General features: G+C 29.3%; 1 protein-coding gene across 5 annotated transcripts in view; it reads right to left on the bottom strand.

The window, feature by feature from the left end:
- Positions 1–313: 313 nt before the first annotated feature.
- Positions 314–17,727, bottom strand: part of LOC107445535 (meckelin) — a 74,916-nt gene continuing 57,502 nt past the window's right edge. For 4 of the 5 annotated variants that reach the window (XM_043050132.2, XM_043050129.2, XM_043050130.2 and 1 more), the window contains 5 exons: positions 15,801–15,831; positions 15,641–15,729; positions 8,344–8,446; positions 2,400–2,542; positions 314–564 (listed from right to left, as the gene is read on the bottom strand). In XM_043050132.2, the coding sequence (XP_042906066.1) occupies positions 484–564; positions 2,400–2,542; positions 8,344–8,446; positions 15,641–15,729; positions 15,801–15,831 (447 nt within the window). In that variant the 3' untranslated portion in view covers positions 314–483. Of the gene's footprint in view, positions 565–2,399; positions 2,543–8,343; positions 8,447–14,620; positions 14,694–15,640; positions 15,730–15,800; positions 15,832–17,727 lie in introns of all 5 variants that reach the window. The other variant, XR_011636682.1, reaches the window with a different exon arrangement.

Below are 17,727 nucleotides of genomic sequence, written 5' to 3'. Positions count from 1 at the left end.
AAAATGCAGGCTTTTGATTGGCTTAATTGAACCATAGTAGTAATTGCATAAATTTATCTGAATTCCGCCCTAATGCCAGCAAGGATATGAATTTTTAACAGCTAGATGACAAAGTTAACACATCAGATAATGGACATAAAATTGTGAGAAAATCAATAAAATGGAGAGAACAATATTTTGACTGACCATTGGAGGGGAAGGGATATAATAAGGTGAAAAATTTAGATGGCTCCAAAAAGTTTGGTTCTTTATTAGGGAAGTAGAGGGTTATCTGATGATTTTAAAAGTTTATCATTTTTGAGAAATGTTACAATTTATGAGCAATATTTTTTTTCTTTATTTAGCACACTTTTATGGATGGATTCAAAATGAAATATTTTACAATGGAAAGTATAAAATGGTCAAGTAAAATTAAAACTGCATTCGTACTAAAGTAAAAATTGCAATTTCAACATTAAATAAAGTATTTTACAGAAGGCTTTGTTATGTCAGGAATCGCTCATCAATCAAAGCTTTCCTCACTAAATTACGTCTTCCAGCACTCCGCCTCAAACCTTGAAGAACCTGAATAAAAGTAAGTAAAATAAATATGTTACGCATGGAGGACAGGAAGAATGCACAGAGTGCGCTTTTTTACATAAAAATGGACACCTTTTAAGCACTTTTTTAGGTTAAGAATATATAATTAAGGTATGCAGTTTTTTACAATTGTTTAAAGTTTTTCATAACCCTACAACAAATGATGAGACACAAAATATTTTAAATTTCTCAAAAAACACTTATTATTTTATAACTTTAAAGGTGTTTAGGTGATGCGATTTCTCATACTTATTATCAGTGTAGTTTTAAGGCTTCAGAGGCTTGATGGACTAGATATAAATTATGAGTAAAAAAAAAAAAGTTTTTTTTTTGAATAGCCACTGTCATAAAATACAGCAATAAACTTGTAACTTGCTTTGATTACTTTGGCTACTTACTATATACAACAATTGCATAAAATTTCATTAGCCTAGCTTGAATATTAATGGAAAAACGGACAGTTTAATTAAATAAAAAAACTAATTTTGTCTATTTTTTCTTTCGCTATAACTAAAAATATTTAATAAAGTAAAAAAAAAATTAAGCAATTTTTTATTAATAACAAAATTATCATTTTAAAATTTAAAAAAAAAAGTTCGTTAAAAATTAAACAAGATATGAGCAATTAAATTAGTACTTTCATACTAAGTATTCATAAAAAGTATACAAAATTCTTTCCCATAATTTTGTACAGAATCGTATTTGGTAACCAATGAAAAAGTTCCATCAGGTCATAATTTAAAATTATTCAAGCAAAGGAAATTAAGCATTTTTTACAAAATCCAAAGGAAAAAAAAAACAAACTACTTTCTAAAAACGGATATAAAAAAAGCACTTCTTTAAAATGCTGCGCACCTAGACAAATATGCTACGTATATATATATTTATTGTGTTGTGTAGATACAGTGAAACCTCCAGGAACGACCTCCTTTATTCATGACCACTTTTGGAAGCACAGAATTTTTTCCAAAAACTTTGTACTGAGTAGTAGTAGTTCATTTAGGCCGCACAATGGGCTATAGGCGACAGTTAGGGAAACATCCCTGAGGATGATCCGAAGATATACCATCAAAATTTTGATCCTCCGCAGAGGGGATGGCACCCCCGCTACGGTAGCCTGACGACCTGCACGCTAAGTCGAGCACTTTAACAAGGACCCTACACAAACTGATCCATGTGGTCACACTGACTGCAGCCAGTGTGGGAAGATTTTGTACTGAAGAACAACCTTCAGTAGAGATTAAAACCTCTCCCAGTAACCGCATGCAAAAAAAGAAATTCCGAAAAATACCAAAATATTAAAAAAACAAATAAGTAGATTCAAATGTATTGAAAATATTTATGAGTGGTTTGTATTGAGAGAGCTCTTTCTGAAGAACCTCAGGTATCAATGATCTAGTTTTAGGAAGTTTAAAAAACATTATTACTTATTTATTTATCATTCATGAATTGTTTTTACACCATCTGTTCCTGTGTTTTCTTTGTACATATTATACACACTACTATATTAAGAAGAAACAATAATTACTGTGCTCTTGTCTGAGCTAACTTATATTTATTAGTTTTAATTGAGGGAAAAACAGCTGAACATACTTTATTAAATGAAATAGTTTAGTATAGCTGAAATATCATGGTCTCACAGCTGCTTTGAGTGATTTAAAAGACAAAAACAAATATTAAAATTCCTTGTATTTTCCCAGTTTGTAAAGAAAAACTTAAAATTTCCTGTTATTTTAGGTGATGTTCCCTGTATTTTCCAGGTTTTTCCTGTGGGGTGACAACCCTGAAAGAGAAGTAAACAAAACTAAAAACAAATAGACCTTTGCAATAAGAAAAGTGAGGATGGCAGAAAGAACAAAATCTGTTGATGCAATATCAATGGCAGTGAAGAGGAGGACATCAAATAACAAGAGTATAGATTCATTCCCATAAAACATCACATTGGAAAAAGAACGACCATCATCTGCAACACAAAATCATGCTCAGTTTTAACACATCTTGTTTGAAATAATTAATTTCTAAAAGAATTAAAAAACAAATTAGGTTTTAAAAAAAGGATATTTTTCTACCCAATTTTCACAATTCTGCATTGACACTGTGTAGATTTTGAAGCAAACCGTCTTCACGTATGGGCACACTCAGCGAGCTTTGACAATCTTACTTTTCATAAATTGTATTGAAAAACAGTTAATCATTGCCTTATGTATTTCTTAAAATAAATATATTCGATTGTATAAAATGGGCTTTCCTACAAATAGTGATTGATTATCATGCAATCACCCATCATTTGAATAATTTATCACCAAGAAAATTTAAAAAGGGTAACTGACATCAATTTTTCTACGTTCCAATGAAAATTTTAGGTATTTGCATTGAAAGATGTCTTCATAACTGTTTAGTTTGACATTCATACCTTTTGAATTTTTTTTATACCTTTATGTTTATTTAACTAAACTATTTTAATTAACTTCCATGGTTTTGAAATTGACAGGTTAACATTTAAATTTTTTTTTTAAATAAAAATTATGCATAGTTTAAAAATGCTTTATTTGAGTCTTTGGGGGGTAATCATGACGTGTTTAAATTTGTTAAAATTATTGCATCATACATATCTTAAAAATGATTTATTTTATGTTTTTTAAGTTCGTTTTTAAACAGTATGGGCATGTTATAGAGATCTAAAACATTTTTGTTCCCTGCATGCAATTAAGACGGCCCTGGTAGCAATCATAGTTTAAGTGCACAAAACTGAACGTTCAGACCATTGCAGTGACTGAACTTATTGTATAGGTGACATCAGTCACCGCTGACTGACTGTGTAAAATGCAATTAGAGCAGTTTTTACGTTTACAGGGACTTCTCATTATTTGGGGAACTTTTACAAGGTAATTTTAAAGAAAATTTTTATTTTTAATAGAAGGCCACGAACATCGAGTCTAGTTTAGTATCCGATGCACGTTTTACGACTAGCCTAGATCCTAAACATTCTGTCAAAATACTTCAACGATGGGTAAAACTGGAGGATAAAAGTGTAAAGTTTCTGTAAAAATTGGAAATAATCTATTATCTCCAAGACTCTTCCCACGGCTTGTGCACCAATTAAGTTTAAGCTATGTGCTAGGCTCAAATCAAAAATTGCGGTGGGACATTTCTATTTTAACCTTGCTCGTAAACCCAAGAACTTGCTGACCATATTTGGAGAGTTACATGCTTGTCCTCGAAAAGAACTTATATTTATGCTTTTCAATTGGAATAAAATCCAAAAAAAAAATGTTCATTACAAATCCTTTGCCTTTATTTCCATAGTTTTCTGTATGTACGGCAAGAAAAGGGGGTTAAATTTACTCAATAGTTCCAAAGTTCCCAAATAATTTCCATTATACTGTGATACAATTGCTTAATTGTTTCCACGGAATGTGAGACCTCCTGATGGTAAAAACTTAATTCTACGATTTTTCATAATACTTCTTTCCAATAATCAGGGGTGATTGTCAGCCCAAGTCAAAATTCCGAAAAATTTCTTGAGTTCAAAAAAAAAAAAAAAAAANTTACTTAAAATATATTTAAAATTTTACACATACCTATACCATTTACACATACCTATGATGACCTGGAGAAGTAATTAAAATTTACAAATATGTCTTTCTTTCTTGAGTTTATGATTATAATAACTATTTACTGATAAAAAATTGAATATTGATCATGAATATAAGCTTATAAAGTATCCGACTCTCCCTTACAAGCAAATAAAATACATTGTGTTTTTAAATTCCACCTTTTAAATTTGATTTTCGGAAACTTCAGTGAACAATGATTTTTTGAATAGTCTGGATCTTCGATCTCCGGAAACTTCCGGATCGCTGTTAGCGAAAAATCCGGAAATCCGGATTTTTTCCGGAGACAAATCAGCTCTGAATAATTAATTTAGTTGTTCATCTGAACTATCCATTAAAAACCCAGCATTCCTTTTTCTTGAGAAGTAAATCATTGTAGCTTGTCTGCATGGGTGACACTCTAAAAGTATTTTAAGACTGAATTTATTTTTTTGATCAATTAATACATTATTCGAATTTTCAGAAATTTATAGCTCATCGACTTCAAAATGTACTTTCTATAAGGACTCTTATATTAAATGAATTATCTAGATTTCCCCCTTCATTTTATTAATAAATTTTTTACAGCTAACCAAGTACATCTTTTTATATCAATCACTGACTAATAAACCACAAATTTTTTTTCTTCAGATATCTCAACTTATTTTTCACATCATCATTATATATTTTTTGTCTTATCTGTATAAATTTCATTTTTTTTAAAAATAATAATCTCAATTTGACTTTGGCCAGCATTTCAAAACGCTGGGGAAAAATAAAAACAAGAAAATTTAGATACAACAATATTATGAATATTGTTTAAGCAAGCAGGTATTGAATTTCAATCTCATTTTCATTACTGAGCTACATCATTATTTGATCATTTTGCAATAATTAAAATTAACAATGTTAACATTAGAATGTAATTTTTATTTAACAGAAAATATGTTACGTTTTTAAAGAAAAACAAAAATTTTAATATTAAAAACAATTGGAAAAATATTAATTCATGAAACTTAATCTACTGATTTTCTCTCAAGACTGATTTCAGTCCCTTAATTCATGTCCTGGGGACTGAAATCAGTTTTGAGAGAAAATCAGGTCCTTAATTCGGGAGTCTGTCTAGGTTTTTTTTTAAGAGATTTTGTGAAAATTTAGACATAATTTGAGAAAATTATATTAAAAAATAAACGCAAAAATATGGTGAAGTAAGACTTTCAAAAATTGTCACTGCAAATAAAAATCATTAGTGACTGGTAAATTTCAATATATTTTTCCTCGTATATTCAAAAAAAATTTTGCTATTGTAAAATTTTGGCCTTAAAATTGTATCCAAATTAAAAAAAACCCATAAAAATCATTGTCCATAGTTAAATTTCAGCTTTAATAAACACATGCATTTAACAGTACTAGCACTAAAAGTTATTTTCATTATGAGAACATTTTCGACTAGGTCATACAAAAAAAAAATTGCAAGGAGTAAAAAATGTTTTATAAAAAATAAAGGTCTGTTAAAATAAATTTACAATAGTGTTTAAGATGATGTTCGAATGTTCAGAATAATGTTTGAATTTAGACTTCCTGCACACCTTAGAGAGGGAGAGTTTCGTCATTTCATTTTAGAAAAAAATCAGCAAAAAAAAAAGCTCGCTTTGATATGGCGTAAGCGACCAGCTAGGCTTACCACATTGCACTATCTCACCAAAACACGTGCTACCTTTTCATACAGCTGGAGGAAAAGCTCCTCTTTTCCACAGATTGCAAAGAGAACGGGGTTTGCATGAGAACTTGCTTTTTTAAAAGTATTTTGTGAAATCACCGTTTTTCCTCAAGTTGAATTTGTGAAGGTACCGCTAAACGGTAGTAAATTTACCTGGACAGGGGTCTGTAATTATTCCAAAAGATATGTTCTTTTGTAAACTGTATCCAGTTTCAAGGATGAACAAAATATGGGTTCTGACGCAGTCTGAGAAATTACTTGTGGTACATCATTCTTTTTGGCAGTTTCATATTCAGATTGATGTATTAAAAATAATAAAATATCTTTTTATATATTAACGAAAGTTTCTAACTTTTAACTCTTTCAGTAACTTCCACTCTTATAATAGGTTGAATTCAAATTTGAAAACTAAGTTTTGATTTACATTTTTTATAATAATTTTTTTCGTTTCACGTAATTGATTTGATGCAATTTAACATATGTAGTTCAATCCATAAAAATGCGACATATTGAAAAATTAAATAAGTCATAAGTAATTCATTATTTTAGTGAGTTGTAATATAGATTATTTTCCCAAAAAAGAAAGGAAAAAAAAAGAAAAAAAAAGCTTGATTAAAGCATTCTATACCATACTGTTTTTGTTATTTCAAATTCAGAAATCATTTTTTTCCCCAAAATAGTTTAATCTTATTAAGCATGAAAACTTATTTTTTAAAAAAATTATTACCAGTCTTGTGAAAAATATTACAGATCTTTAAAAGCTTTGGAAATTGTTGACCTAATTTATATTGTATTTTTAATTAGTCTTAGAAAATCGAACCATCAGGGGTCTATTCAGGTGTTATTTTTTGGCACCCATTATTGCAAAAAATGGAAAAAATTTTCAAGAAAATCTATTTAATGAAAAACATTCAGTGTTAGCGATGACCATATTTTATGTTTAATATCAAAAATATTTCAAAATAAGTAATATGCAAAAATTTGATAAAATAATATAAAAAAAAAAAAAAAAAAACTTTTTTTATATTTTTTTACATGCCTTGTTGAAAAGTCCTACACATATTTTAATTTTCGCTTGATAATATCTTCAAATAAAGATTAAAAGATTATTTGTTTTCCAGAGTACATAAGTACTGTACACATATACATAAATAAAAAAATTTTAAAATAAAAGTCAAGTTGTGGTTATTTTTGAATTTGAACTTTGTGAATGGATTGTTCTTACAAATTATAATTTGGTAAAGCGGCTGTTTTTTTTTATTTTTAGAATTTTAATTTTGTGAAAAGGTCGCAAAGGGGTCCTGACTGCCCAGACAATGTAGCAGTTGAGTCTTCAAAGAAAATACTGTCGATCCATCGTGGCTTTAAATTTTCTTACTCATGTATTCTCTTGTTTTCACGATTCCATTAAAAATTTCTTATAACATTTGTTTTGATCATTTTAAAAACAAACAGTTTTCTGCCTTTTATGGATCAGAAATAGAAATTAAGAAGAATTGAAATTATTTAATTTTTAAAAATAAACTTCTGATGTTAATGAAGATTAGTTACAGTTTTGTAGAAAATCCATCAGCTGAAGGAAATTTCAAAATTTAGGGTGTTGAAAAAATGCAAAAAGATACCGATGCAGACAGCAAAACAGAATCAGTATCAATACTTGCAGAAAGAGCATTTCAATAAATGAATTTGTTTATTCATCTTTCTTTTCTTCCTTTATTATTTTTATACATGTCATTACATGATATTTTATCTTTCAATACCTATTGTTCAAAATGAATCAGGGTTCCCACTCAAGCAGAAGAAAAAATTCCCTCACTTTTCCAGGTATATTTCAATGAAAACCCATACCATATTTAATATATACCATGCAATTTTTCATCAGAAAAACTTGATTTATTTGAAATATCAAATATTAGATTTTGTGAGCAAAAACATATAATAGAGTGAGAATGGAAACATGGAAAAGTTTCACTAAAAAGTAGAATTTTATAAAATAATTATAATAAATGTTAGAATTATTTAACTCAAATCTCAGTGACTGACAATTCTAAAACTGGTTATTTTCCAGGTATGATATAGGAATTTTCCAGGTTTTTTTTTTGTAAAACATTCCAGTTTTCCCTGATTTTTGGAGTTTTCTGACAATTCCAGGTTTTCCCTGTTCCATTGACCCGTTGAAACTCCGTGAATGGACCCCAGAGAAATAATGATCAACTGAAGTTAGACTGCAATAATAATACTGGCTTTTGTGTGTAGTGACGAGCTATCATGAATTTTTAGAATGGTTATTTTCAGCTATAATACAATTTATCAAAGTTGTGACTAAAAATTCCATGCTAAAAAATTTGACCCTTTGGGAGCCCTGCACTGAATCGTTAAAATATGAAAGTGTTGTTATAGTAGACAAAATTATAATCTTTTTAAAAAGAAAATTTAAAAAAGAAAAACTACCATTGTAAAAATATCCTCTGTCTGCCACTTCAAAACATTCAATATCAAACAGATATTCCAGCAATACTCTGTCCTTGACAACATAATCTATATCTTTAAATGACTGGAAATAAAAACACATTAAGTCAGAAAACAAATTAGCACAGAATTGTAAGCCAGAAAGAAAGCTATCAAAAGGAATCATAAGAACGGGAAATTTGTATAAAGTGCCACAGAAGCTCCCACAGCAGATCTATTAAAAATAATAAATAAATAAATAAAAATTATTATCATTATTAATAAAAAAAATGTTAATTTTTTAAACAGATCCGTGATGGCTCAGGGGATAGAGTGTTCGTCTTCCAATGAGGTGAACCCAGCAATGGCTGATAAATACGAATTCAGCACCCGGCTTGTACGGACTACAGTGTTGACGTAAAGTATCCTCAGAGGCAGATAGATTATGGGTTAGAATCCCCTTTCCATCAGGCTAACCCTGGGAGGTTTTCATCTCCACGTAGAACAAATGTGGGTTAGTTTACTCAAAAAGTCCTCTACGAAGACAAAATTTCTCCCAATACTTGATCCAGGAGTTCCCTTGTCTTCTGGATCCAGTTCAAAACGACAAGGCTACAGAGTTGAACATTCGTAATTGTAAACCCAAAAAAATTGGGTCAGCTCTTTAACGGCGGTTATAAAATAAAAAAATTTAAACATATTTTTAGCACTGAATATTTGAAGACTCTTTTTTTTTTTTTAAATTTGATAAATGATAACCTAAGAAAATTATTGCTACAAAAGGAAATTTTTCTTAGAAATAAATACCATGGAATTAGACAAATAAAATATACACATTTTTACATGGTGATTTAAGCACCCTTTAAATGCAAAATTTGTTGCCTCGATGGGTCCTGCATTACTCGAATTATCAAATGTATAAAATTCGAAGAGGGAAAAAAACTGTTTAATCCATTTTAAAAATTTAAGGGAAAATCAAACATAACATTTATTGATTTACAACAACATGTAAGAAAAAATAGATCATGTAGAAGAAGATATCGCAGATTGATATTAAATACGCTACTCAAATAGAAGAATTCCTTTTCCAGATAGTCCAATATGGCAGTATGTATAGATTGAGGTTGATAATTAATAACTGTCATTCACTGCAGGGATTAGTCATGGATGGATGTCACATCCTTCTTTTTACCACAGCAGCCATTGTGATTTTCAATCACAGCTGCACTTTTTAAACATGGGTAAAATGTCAAAAAATAACAAGAATGCATAAATTTATACTTTACTCGGTAAAAATCCTATTTATTGTTGATTAAAATTAATTTTGTCAGTTTTAATAAAAGCTATAATATATTACAATGCTTGTATGAATAGATTAATATAGAAAGTGAATACTAAAAGGAGTCTAGCTATAAACTAGAATTAAAACTATTACCGTATGAGGTAGCTTTAATCAAGTATTCCTATTTTTTTAATCTTAGGTGATAAAAAAAGTAGCAGAAAATGGTTTCAGAAGAAGAAAAATTCATTTCAATGTGAGTTTTATTCCACAATAAATATTTATCGAGTGATCGTAAAATAAAGCGTTGAGTGATAAACTAATTTTTATATTTCGATAATAATGTCATGAATAGTATAAGATGGGAAATCAGCTGAAGTGTTAACATGGATATATCAGAAAGTCACATTCGACTGCCGACTTATATAAACCCTCGATAGAATTAATTAACGAGATATAAAAAGCTTCTAGTAAAAATGAGTGAGAAATTATAAAAAATGAACTTTCATTACAAAGAATGCTAATTAGATTTTTGCTTGCATTGCATAACATCAGAAGAACAAAACTAAGTGTATATTAAATTTGCGGGCACACAAACTTCTAAAAACGTTTTTAGGTTACTTTTAATATCATGCATTCATTTCATAAAAACAAGATAATGACTTAATTACAAAATTATTTATTTGATTAGAATTTCTTAATTAGTTTAAGGACAAATAAAATAATGCAGAAACTTCCTTAAAACTAACATATCAAAATAAATATATAACGCATATTTTTATAATATTTGCAAATGTTTACATAAGATAGTGTCCTATTGCTTAAGGTAAAACTAGTTTGAAATATTAATACAGTCAAACCCTGTTTTAATGAACCAGGGATAGAGCGGACACTCGGTTGTAAGAAACATCCCCCCTTGTTTAACTAACCTTTTGTTTATAGTGAATACCTGAAAAATTTGTAATTCATTTCCTGTTTTTTTTTCCTACCTTTTAATTTGCAAGAGTTGCAAACAACAGCTTTTCTTTACATTATGTCAAATTTTACTTGAGCACATAGGCGTACTTCAAGGGTGTGGATCACAAATGTGCATCCCCAATATTTTGTCAAAATGCAAATTTTTCCACAATTGATTGCATCATTAAAAAAATCTTTCTTTAATAATTGAACAAAAATTAAGATTATTACACCCACTATTCTATTTTTTTTATTTTATATCTTTTCCCACTTATTATTATTTTTCTTTTTTACTTCGTTTGGCCCATTCTAAACAAAAACATAGAATGAGAATGGAAACATGGAAAAGTCTCACTAAAACAAGAAATTTTATAAAATCATTGTAAAAGATGTTGGAATTGTAATCTCAATAACTGATTACTCTTGCTGTCATCTCTAAGACTTGGTGTTTTCCAGGTATGATATAGGAATTTTCCAGGTTTTTAGTAAAAAATTGCAATTTTCCCTGACTATTCCCCACTTTTAAGAGTTAAAATCAAATTTCCTGACAATACCAGGTTTTCACTCACCCATGCAAGCACTGATTTTAGTGCCCCCTCCCCCCTTCACACTATGTCTACGCATGCTTTTCACTTTTAACCTTTTGCATAAGACTGGAACAAAATATGGACCACGTGTGACGGTACAACATGGTACACCGTAAGCAAAGGGTTAAACTAGGGCAGAGTTTTTACTCTTTTATCAAAGCAAAATGTAAGAACTTTTTTGAAGAAAAAAATAAAGGATTTTTTGGAAAAATTAATGATTTTAAAAATAGTAATACTTGTTTATCATGAAATATACATAAACCAAAACATTAAACATAATGCAAGTACAGTCCTCGCCTATTTATTAGATGCACTATAATATTCTATGTAAAATCTTTATTATCAGTTGATACTATACAGCTTTATTGATTTTATGTGACTGAAACTGGTTTGCACTTGTTTACGTTAGTGTATCAATTGGTGAAATTAGACGATATATTGTATAAATATAGAACATTTATCATAATAGTATAATATAATAATTAGACCTAACTATCAGACGCACTGCAGTTTTTTAATAATGACATGTTTTGCACCAGTTTATATGCAATACTTTTATATTTAATCATATATGTAATGCATTTTTATTCAGGAGATTTTTTTGATGTACTTCTTATTTGTATTTATTTTTAATGTATTGCATTACAATGTTAAGCATTTAATACACAAACAAAAGCAAAACCGGTTTCATCCGAGTCAAAGCCGTAAAGCTTTTTAGCATTTAGAACTTTAAAAATAATGTAGAATTTGATGCTTTTCTTTGTTAAAGGAATACAATTAAAAACTTAACTATGAAAATAAAGACAAAGAAAACTATAACTTTTCATTAAATAATTGGATTTTCGCGTATGACTCAATCTTAATGGGTTAAAAAGTCAAATCTTAAATGTGCTAATTTATTAGCGCAAACAATATTTTAATGATATAATAAATTACCAAATCAGACACAAAAAAGTACTTTCTCTGAATAAACATATATAGTTTCCGCAGATTTGGAATTCGGACACTCAAAATATGGATGCTAGGATAAACCTGCAACCTGGGATAAAAAGGGTCGCAGTATTTTGAGCAGGAGGACAATTGATTGTTTTGACCTCTGAATGCTAATTTCACCTTTTTGAGCATTCCGTTAAATTACGAGAAATCTTTAAGCAAATCAAAAGCCCCGTGGCAGAATCGCAGCGACATGGCGACATTGTTGCAGAACATTACAGAGTTCCTGCAGAAAGATTTTTCTTTTGAAATGTAAAAAAATAATAATTACCTTTATTTATTTTTTGACAGAAATTTATCTGTTATATTTGAGTCATGCATTTAGATAATCACTTTTTGCCGCGCTCAATATATGCTGATAGCATGGTAAATCGATGCTATGTTTCGATTGTATTTTTCGTCAGTTATTGACTTTCACGTGGATTTTAAATATTCCGATAAACAACACGGAAAATTCGAGTCGTGCAATTTCAAACAATATGTAAAATTCGAATCGTGTATTTAGGTTTTTACATTTTAAGGCAATTATTCTATCGAATTTTATCAGTTATTGCTATCGACTTCTTCATAGTTTTTTTTTTAAATCCGATAGTTTTGTATACAACATTATTTATTACTACAGCCTAATCAAGAAACGAAACACATATTTGAGGTGTCCGATTTGCATGATTTTGTCATGGATATTTTTTTTTCGGCAAGTACTACTACGCATATAATGATTTCAAATTTTTTTTTGCTGCGATTATTAGTTACAAAAGGTGAAGGAAATGATTTCTGCATCCCCCCTCCATACAAAATGTGTGAATGTCACCTATAATATTAGAATAGAAATTACCTGTTCAATTAAAAAAAATTATATATAGCTTTTTATTTTGTAAACACAGCGCTTTTGTTATTTTAAATTAATAACATACATGTTTATTATTATTAAAAGTGTCTCGCAGAAAGACTTCAGTGATAGAGAGTTTTGTCGCAGATAGCTCGAAAAAATTCTGCCACAGGGATCAAAAGATGTTTGAAATCACAAAATTCGTAATAATGTAAAAAAATACTTAAGAATGTAATACCTTACAATTAGAACTCCCTTCATTAGATAAAATAAATTACCATAACTCATATTTTACGTGGAATTATATTCGGATGAATGAATTTTATTAAGGTGTGCAAAAACTTTTTGATTAGATTACCAATTTCCAGAGATTTAACGATATATGCAAAAAGCGAAATTAATACGAAGGGGTAAAACTTTTCATCAATCTCTTGTATAAATTATAGGGACCATATTTTCCACATTACTGCTACTCCTCCCCATATTTCAAGGGACAGAATACTAAATCTGATGAAATTATTTTTTTAATCAGAGAAAGTACTTTTTTTGTGACTGATTTCATAGCTTAAAATATTGCCAGCATTAATTAATTAACATATTTAAGGTCAAGTCCCCAAACTATTTAGGTTGAATACGCAAATATCCGATCATTCGATCAGATCGAAAGTTATTCTGAGGTTCACTTTTTAATTTGCGCACAGTATATCAAACTCGGCCATTTCAATGTGAGCTGGATTAGAACACCAGATTTCTCTTATAAATAAATTATTCATTTGTTCAAAATAAAATTAATTCACATTACATTATAAAATAAGCCACTTTCCACATTAATTTTGAATCAAATTTTCCCATTGACTAGTATACATAATTTGCATTTGAAATAATCTATTTAAAATCAATCAATTAAAGTAATGAGAAATGAAAATTCTATTACAGGGTGCGCAGCTAAATATCTTAACAAAAAATAAGCACCTTTAAAGTACTTTTTAAGCACTAAGAGAATGTTTTTAAGCTCTATATACATTAATAAAATGCAAAATAAGTTTCAAAGACTTTGCATGATCATGATAAAATAACTAGTTACTGACAAAGAAATCTTTTCTTGATTACATTAGCCGCCATAAAAAGATCGATAGGTTTTTTGGTTCGATTTCAGAGGGTGGAAAATGAAGCTTGAAATTGAGAATATCTTGCAAAATGCAGCAGAACTGCACAAGAGAGTGCAAGAATCTCACTGAATTCAGTTTAATAGAAGCACATACAGACTCCTGAGTATTTCATCAAATATGTAACATGATTGGCGCTTTAAAACGTTTCGGACCGACATTACGCCAAAACGGATTGTGGTTGAATGAATTGTGAAAACGTTGAATCGAACAATGTGAAAACCACTCTTTTGTATAATACACAGTGAAAATCGACATGGCAAAGAAAAAAAATCTAATCTTGAAAAGGGAAAATTAAGCCCTTTTTAAAAACACCCCATGAAAAAAAAAACACCTTTAAGAGCTTTTAAAAATCGAAAATCAAAAATAAGCACTTTTTAACGCACCATGCATTAACAACATTTTCAATAATCTATAAGTGGGAAGGGGAAACACAAGTTAAACTAACTAAATAAAAATAAATTGTTACTTTTTACGCCAGTCGTGAAGTCTTCTGGGGATTTCTTGTTTCTTCTTCTTATAGCCTCGTTGCATTATTAAAACTTAAAAAAGAGGAATACTTTTAAAATCAAGATAAGTCTCCTTCAACAATGAAATTAACTAAACACACACTGATCGATTCGCACTCTAAAATGGGTTAAAGTTTTAAATGTATGTTTAATTTGCATGTTTACGACAAAAATTATTAATTGATGTAGCTTCCAATCATGTGATTGGCTTAAAAATAAATGTCAATCAAGGAACCTCTCAATTTTGAGTAACAGAAGTTTTCACAAAGAAGGACAATTTAAGCTTATCTTCAGTATATAAAGAAATAGTATTTTTTGCTGAAAAAAGTATAAGAAGGGGGGGGGGCAGGTATTGGTCCCGCAAGATGAAAAAGATGCTTTGACACGTCAGTGTAGAAAATCAACTTGTTTAGCTTTTTGCTCGAGTTTTGTATCTCAGCTATTCGTCGACTAGGTGGTCGTCTGTCAAGAAAAAGCATGGGTTATTTTGTGATGGGTTACGGACAGCACACAACTTTTTTTTGATTTCGCAGGATTGAAATAAATATAACCCAATAGCAATTTAGTTTAAACCATGAACGCGTGTGAAAACTCGTAATCGAATTAAAATGTGTAAAAAAATATTTCTAGAATTCTTATTTTTCATTGGAGGGTTGTGGCGCCCCCTAACCTCTGGTGCCCTACGCACGAGATTAGTGTGCTTAATGGTAAATCCCACCCCGACTCTACCAAAATTGATAAACTATACTTAAAATGGAACTGTAGTCAATTGAAAAGTACAAATTTTATTAAAATGAATTGATTCATTTTTCTTTTTAAAACTTGATTTATTATAGACTTAATAATTTCAAGCAAACCATCAAAATTACAAATTTCCCATAATGCTCTAGAATAATATATATTGGACAGTTCACTAGAATAGGGTTCGACTGTACATTCAAAACATAAGAAATAATTTAAAATAAGAAATATTGTCTTACATGATCAATAAAGGCAGAGAGAAATTTATTGAGCATATAGTGAGTATTGGCAACTCTGGAGATATCAACTTTAGCCAAACGTCCGCCCACTATAAAATAGAAAGGGAATAAATATTTTATGAATAAACAATGTAAAAGTAAAGATACCTTGAACTCTTACCTCCTTGCATACGGTCAGCAGCCTGGCTATACTAAAAGGAAAGACAAATGAAATGAATGCAAAAATTTATATAACCAGATTAATATATAATTAAAGCTAATTATTATATCCATTAAATAACATCCCATTCTTTTAATTTCCTAATTCTAAGCTCTCGTTTTGTACCGTCAAATTTAACACATTTTGAGACGAATAAAAGGGGAAAAAATCAAGATATTGGAGTGGATTGATAATTGTTCATGAAAAACCATCTGTTTTGTTTCATAAATATTAACACTCCCTATTTAAAATAAGCCCAGAAAAAGATTGTTTTTTTTTTCAAAAGAAAGGAAAATACTCTATTTTGGTTTTGTCCAAGAAACAAAAAGAAATATAATTTATTTTGTTAATCTTACAGTATCATATACAAAAACCTCAAACATTTTAAATTTTATTTTATTTTACCAAAATAAATTAAAAATAAATGTTTTATTTATTTATTATTATCTTCAGTCATAAGAAAATGGGTTGCAAAAAATTATAATTTTACTCTGATTAGATTTAAGATGATTGGATAGATATTGTGATTAGATATTAGATAGAAAATTTAAAAAGAAGAAAAAAAAACATCAATATAAACTGTACAATTTTTCCAACTATCATTCAAAATTTGAACAAAGTTAAATCACTCATTTTCTGAACATAATAGTGCCTGGCTGCAAGACAATCATAGTTACATGGCGAAAAAGAGAACTATCATTCAACTTTGACATAAAATAACCCAAAAAGCCATATCAATAATATCAGAGTGTTCTTCAAGCATTACTCTAGAAATGCACAAAAATTCATAATCTTTCACTTATTAGTTTTTAGAGTTATTTTCTGAAACAGCGCTGACAGCAGCAGTAAGTTTTATTTTAATAAATAGAGAGACACTAGTTTTAAATTCTATTTAAAATCTTATTTTGCAAAAATTATTTTCAATGATAATATTCACAACTCAAATTTCTTTGACAAAACATTATAAACTCTACCTTTGATAACACTAAGTTAATCTGATATAAATACAGCAGATTTGACTGAGATTCTGCTTTAACCGAGCTATCAAACATTTCGAGGATTTGTTTTGCTTTAGTTTATTTTTAAAACAAGTGCTGAAAAAATTTTGAATTTTATCTTCCAACAACTCAGGAAAACGAGCTGACAGACAACACGAGATTGCAGATGAAATGATTGTTAACAGGGTGCGTAGACAAATTATTCAGCAAAAAATAAGCACCTTTAAAGCACTTTTCAAGCACTCAAAAAGTATTTTTAAGCACTTTAAAAAAATATCATAACTAGACAGGGTTGGAAAGTTTTTAACAATTGACGGTTTTATCTAGTTTTAACCGCCATATAAAAAACAAACCTTTTGTCATTGTTTTTGACAATTGAAAAATTTTTTCAATCATGTCAATCGAATGGCGCTTTACTACGCTATGGACTGACCCTGCGCCAAAATAGATTGGAGTTGAATTAATTGTGAAAACGTTGAATAGAACAACGTGAACATTGTCTTTTTGCATAATTCGGAGCCAAAATCAACACGGTAAAGAACAAATCTCAATTTGGAAAAGGGAAAATTAAGCACTTTTTAAAAACACCCAATGAAAAAAAGCACCTTTAAGGGTTTTAAAAAAACAAAAATAAGCACCTTTAAGCACTTTTTAAAAACGCTACGCACCGACTTTTTAAAGTAAAAACTCTTTCATTCCTAAAAGTATGCTCTTTAACTCCTTCCTTGATTATCCCGAGTGAACTCGGGTATGTATAAGCTGCAAATATTTATTATCCCGAGTAAACTCGGGCATAGCAGAATTTGTCAATACGTTTTGTATTATCTCATTTTTATTCAGCCGGAAGAAAAACAAAAAATAATCTGCTGTGATTGGAAGTTAGTCAATTT

This window comes from Parasteatoda tepidariorum, chromosome 4 (genome assembly GCF_043381705.1).
Source record: "Parasteatoda tepidariorum isolate YZ-2023 chromosome 4, CAS_Ptep_4.0, whole genome shotgun sequence".
NCBI lineage: Eukaryota > Metazoa > Arthropoda > Arachnida > Araneae > Theridiidae > Parasteatoda > Parasteatoda tepidariorum.
The sequence above is the reverse complement of the archived record's forward strand: the minus strand, read 5'-3'. Positions and strand labels throughout refer to the sequence as shown.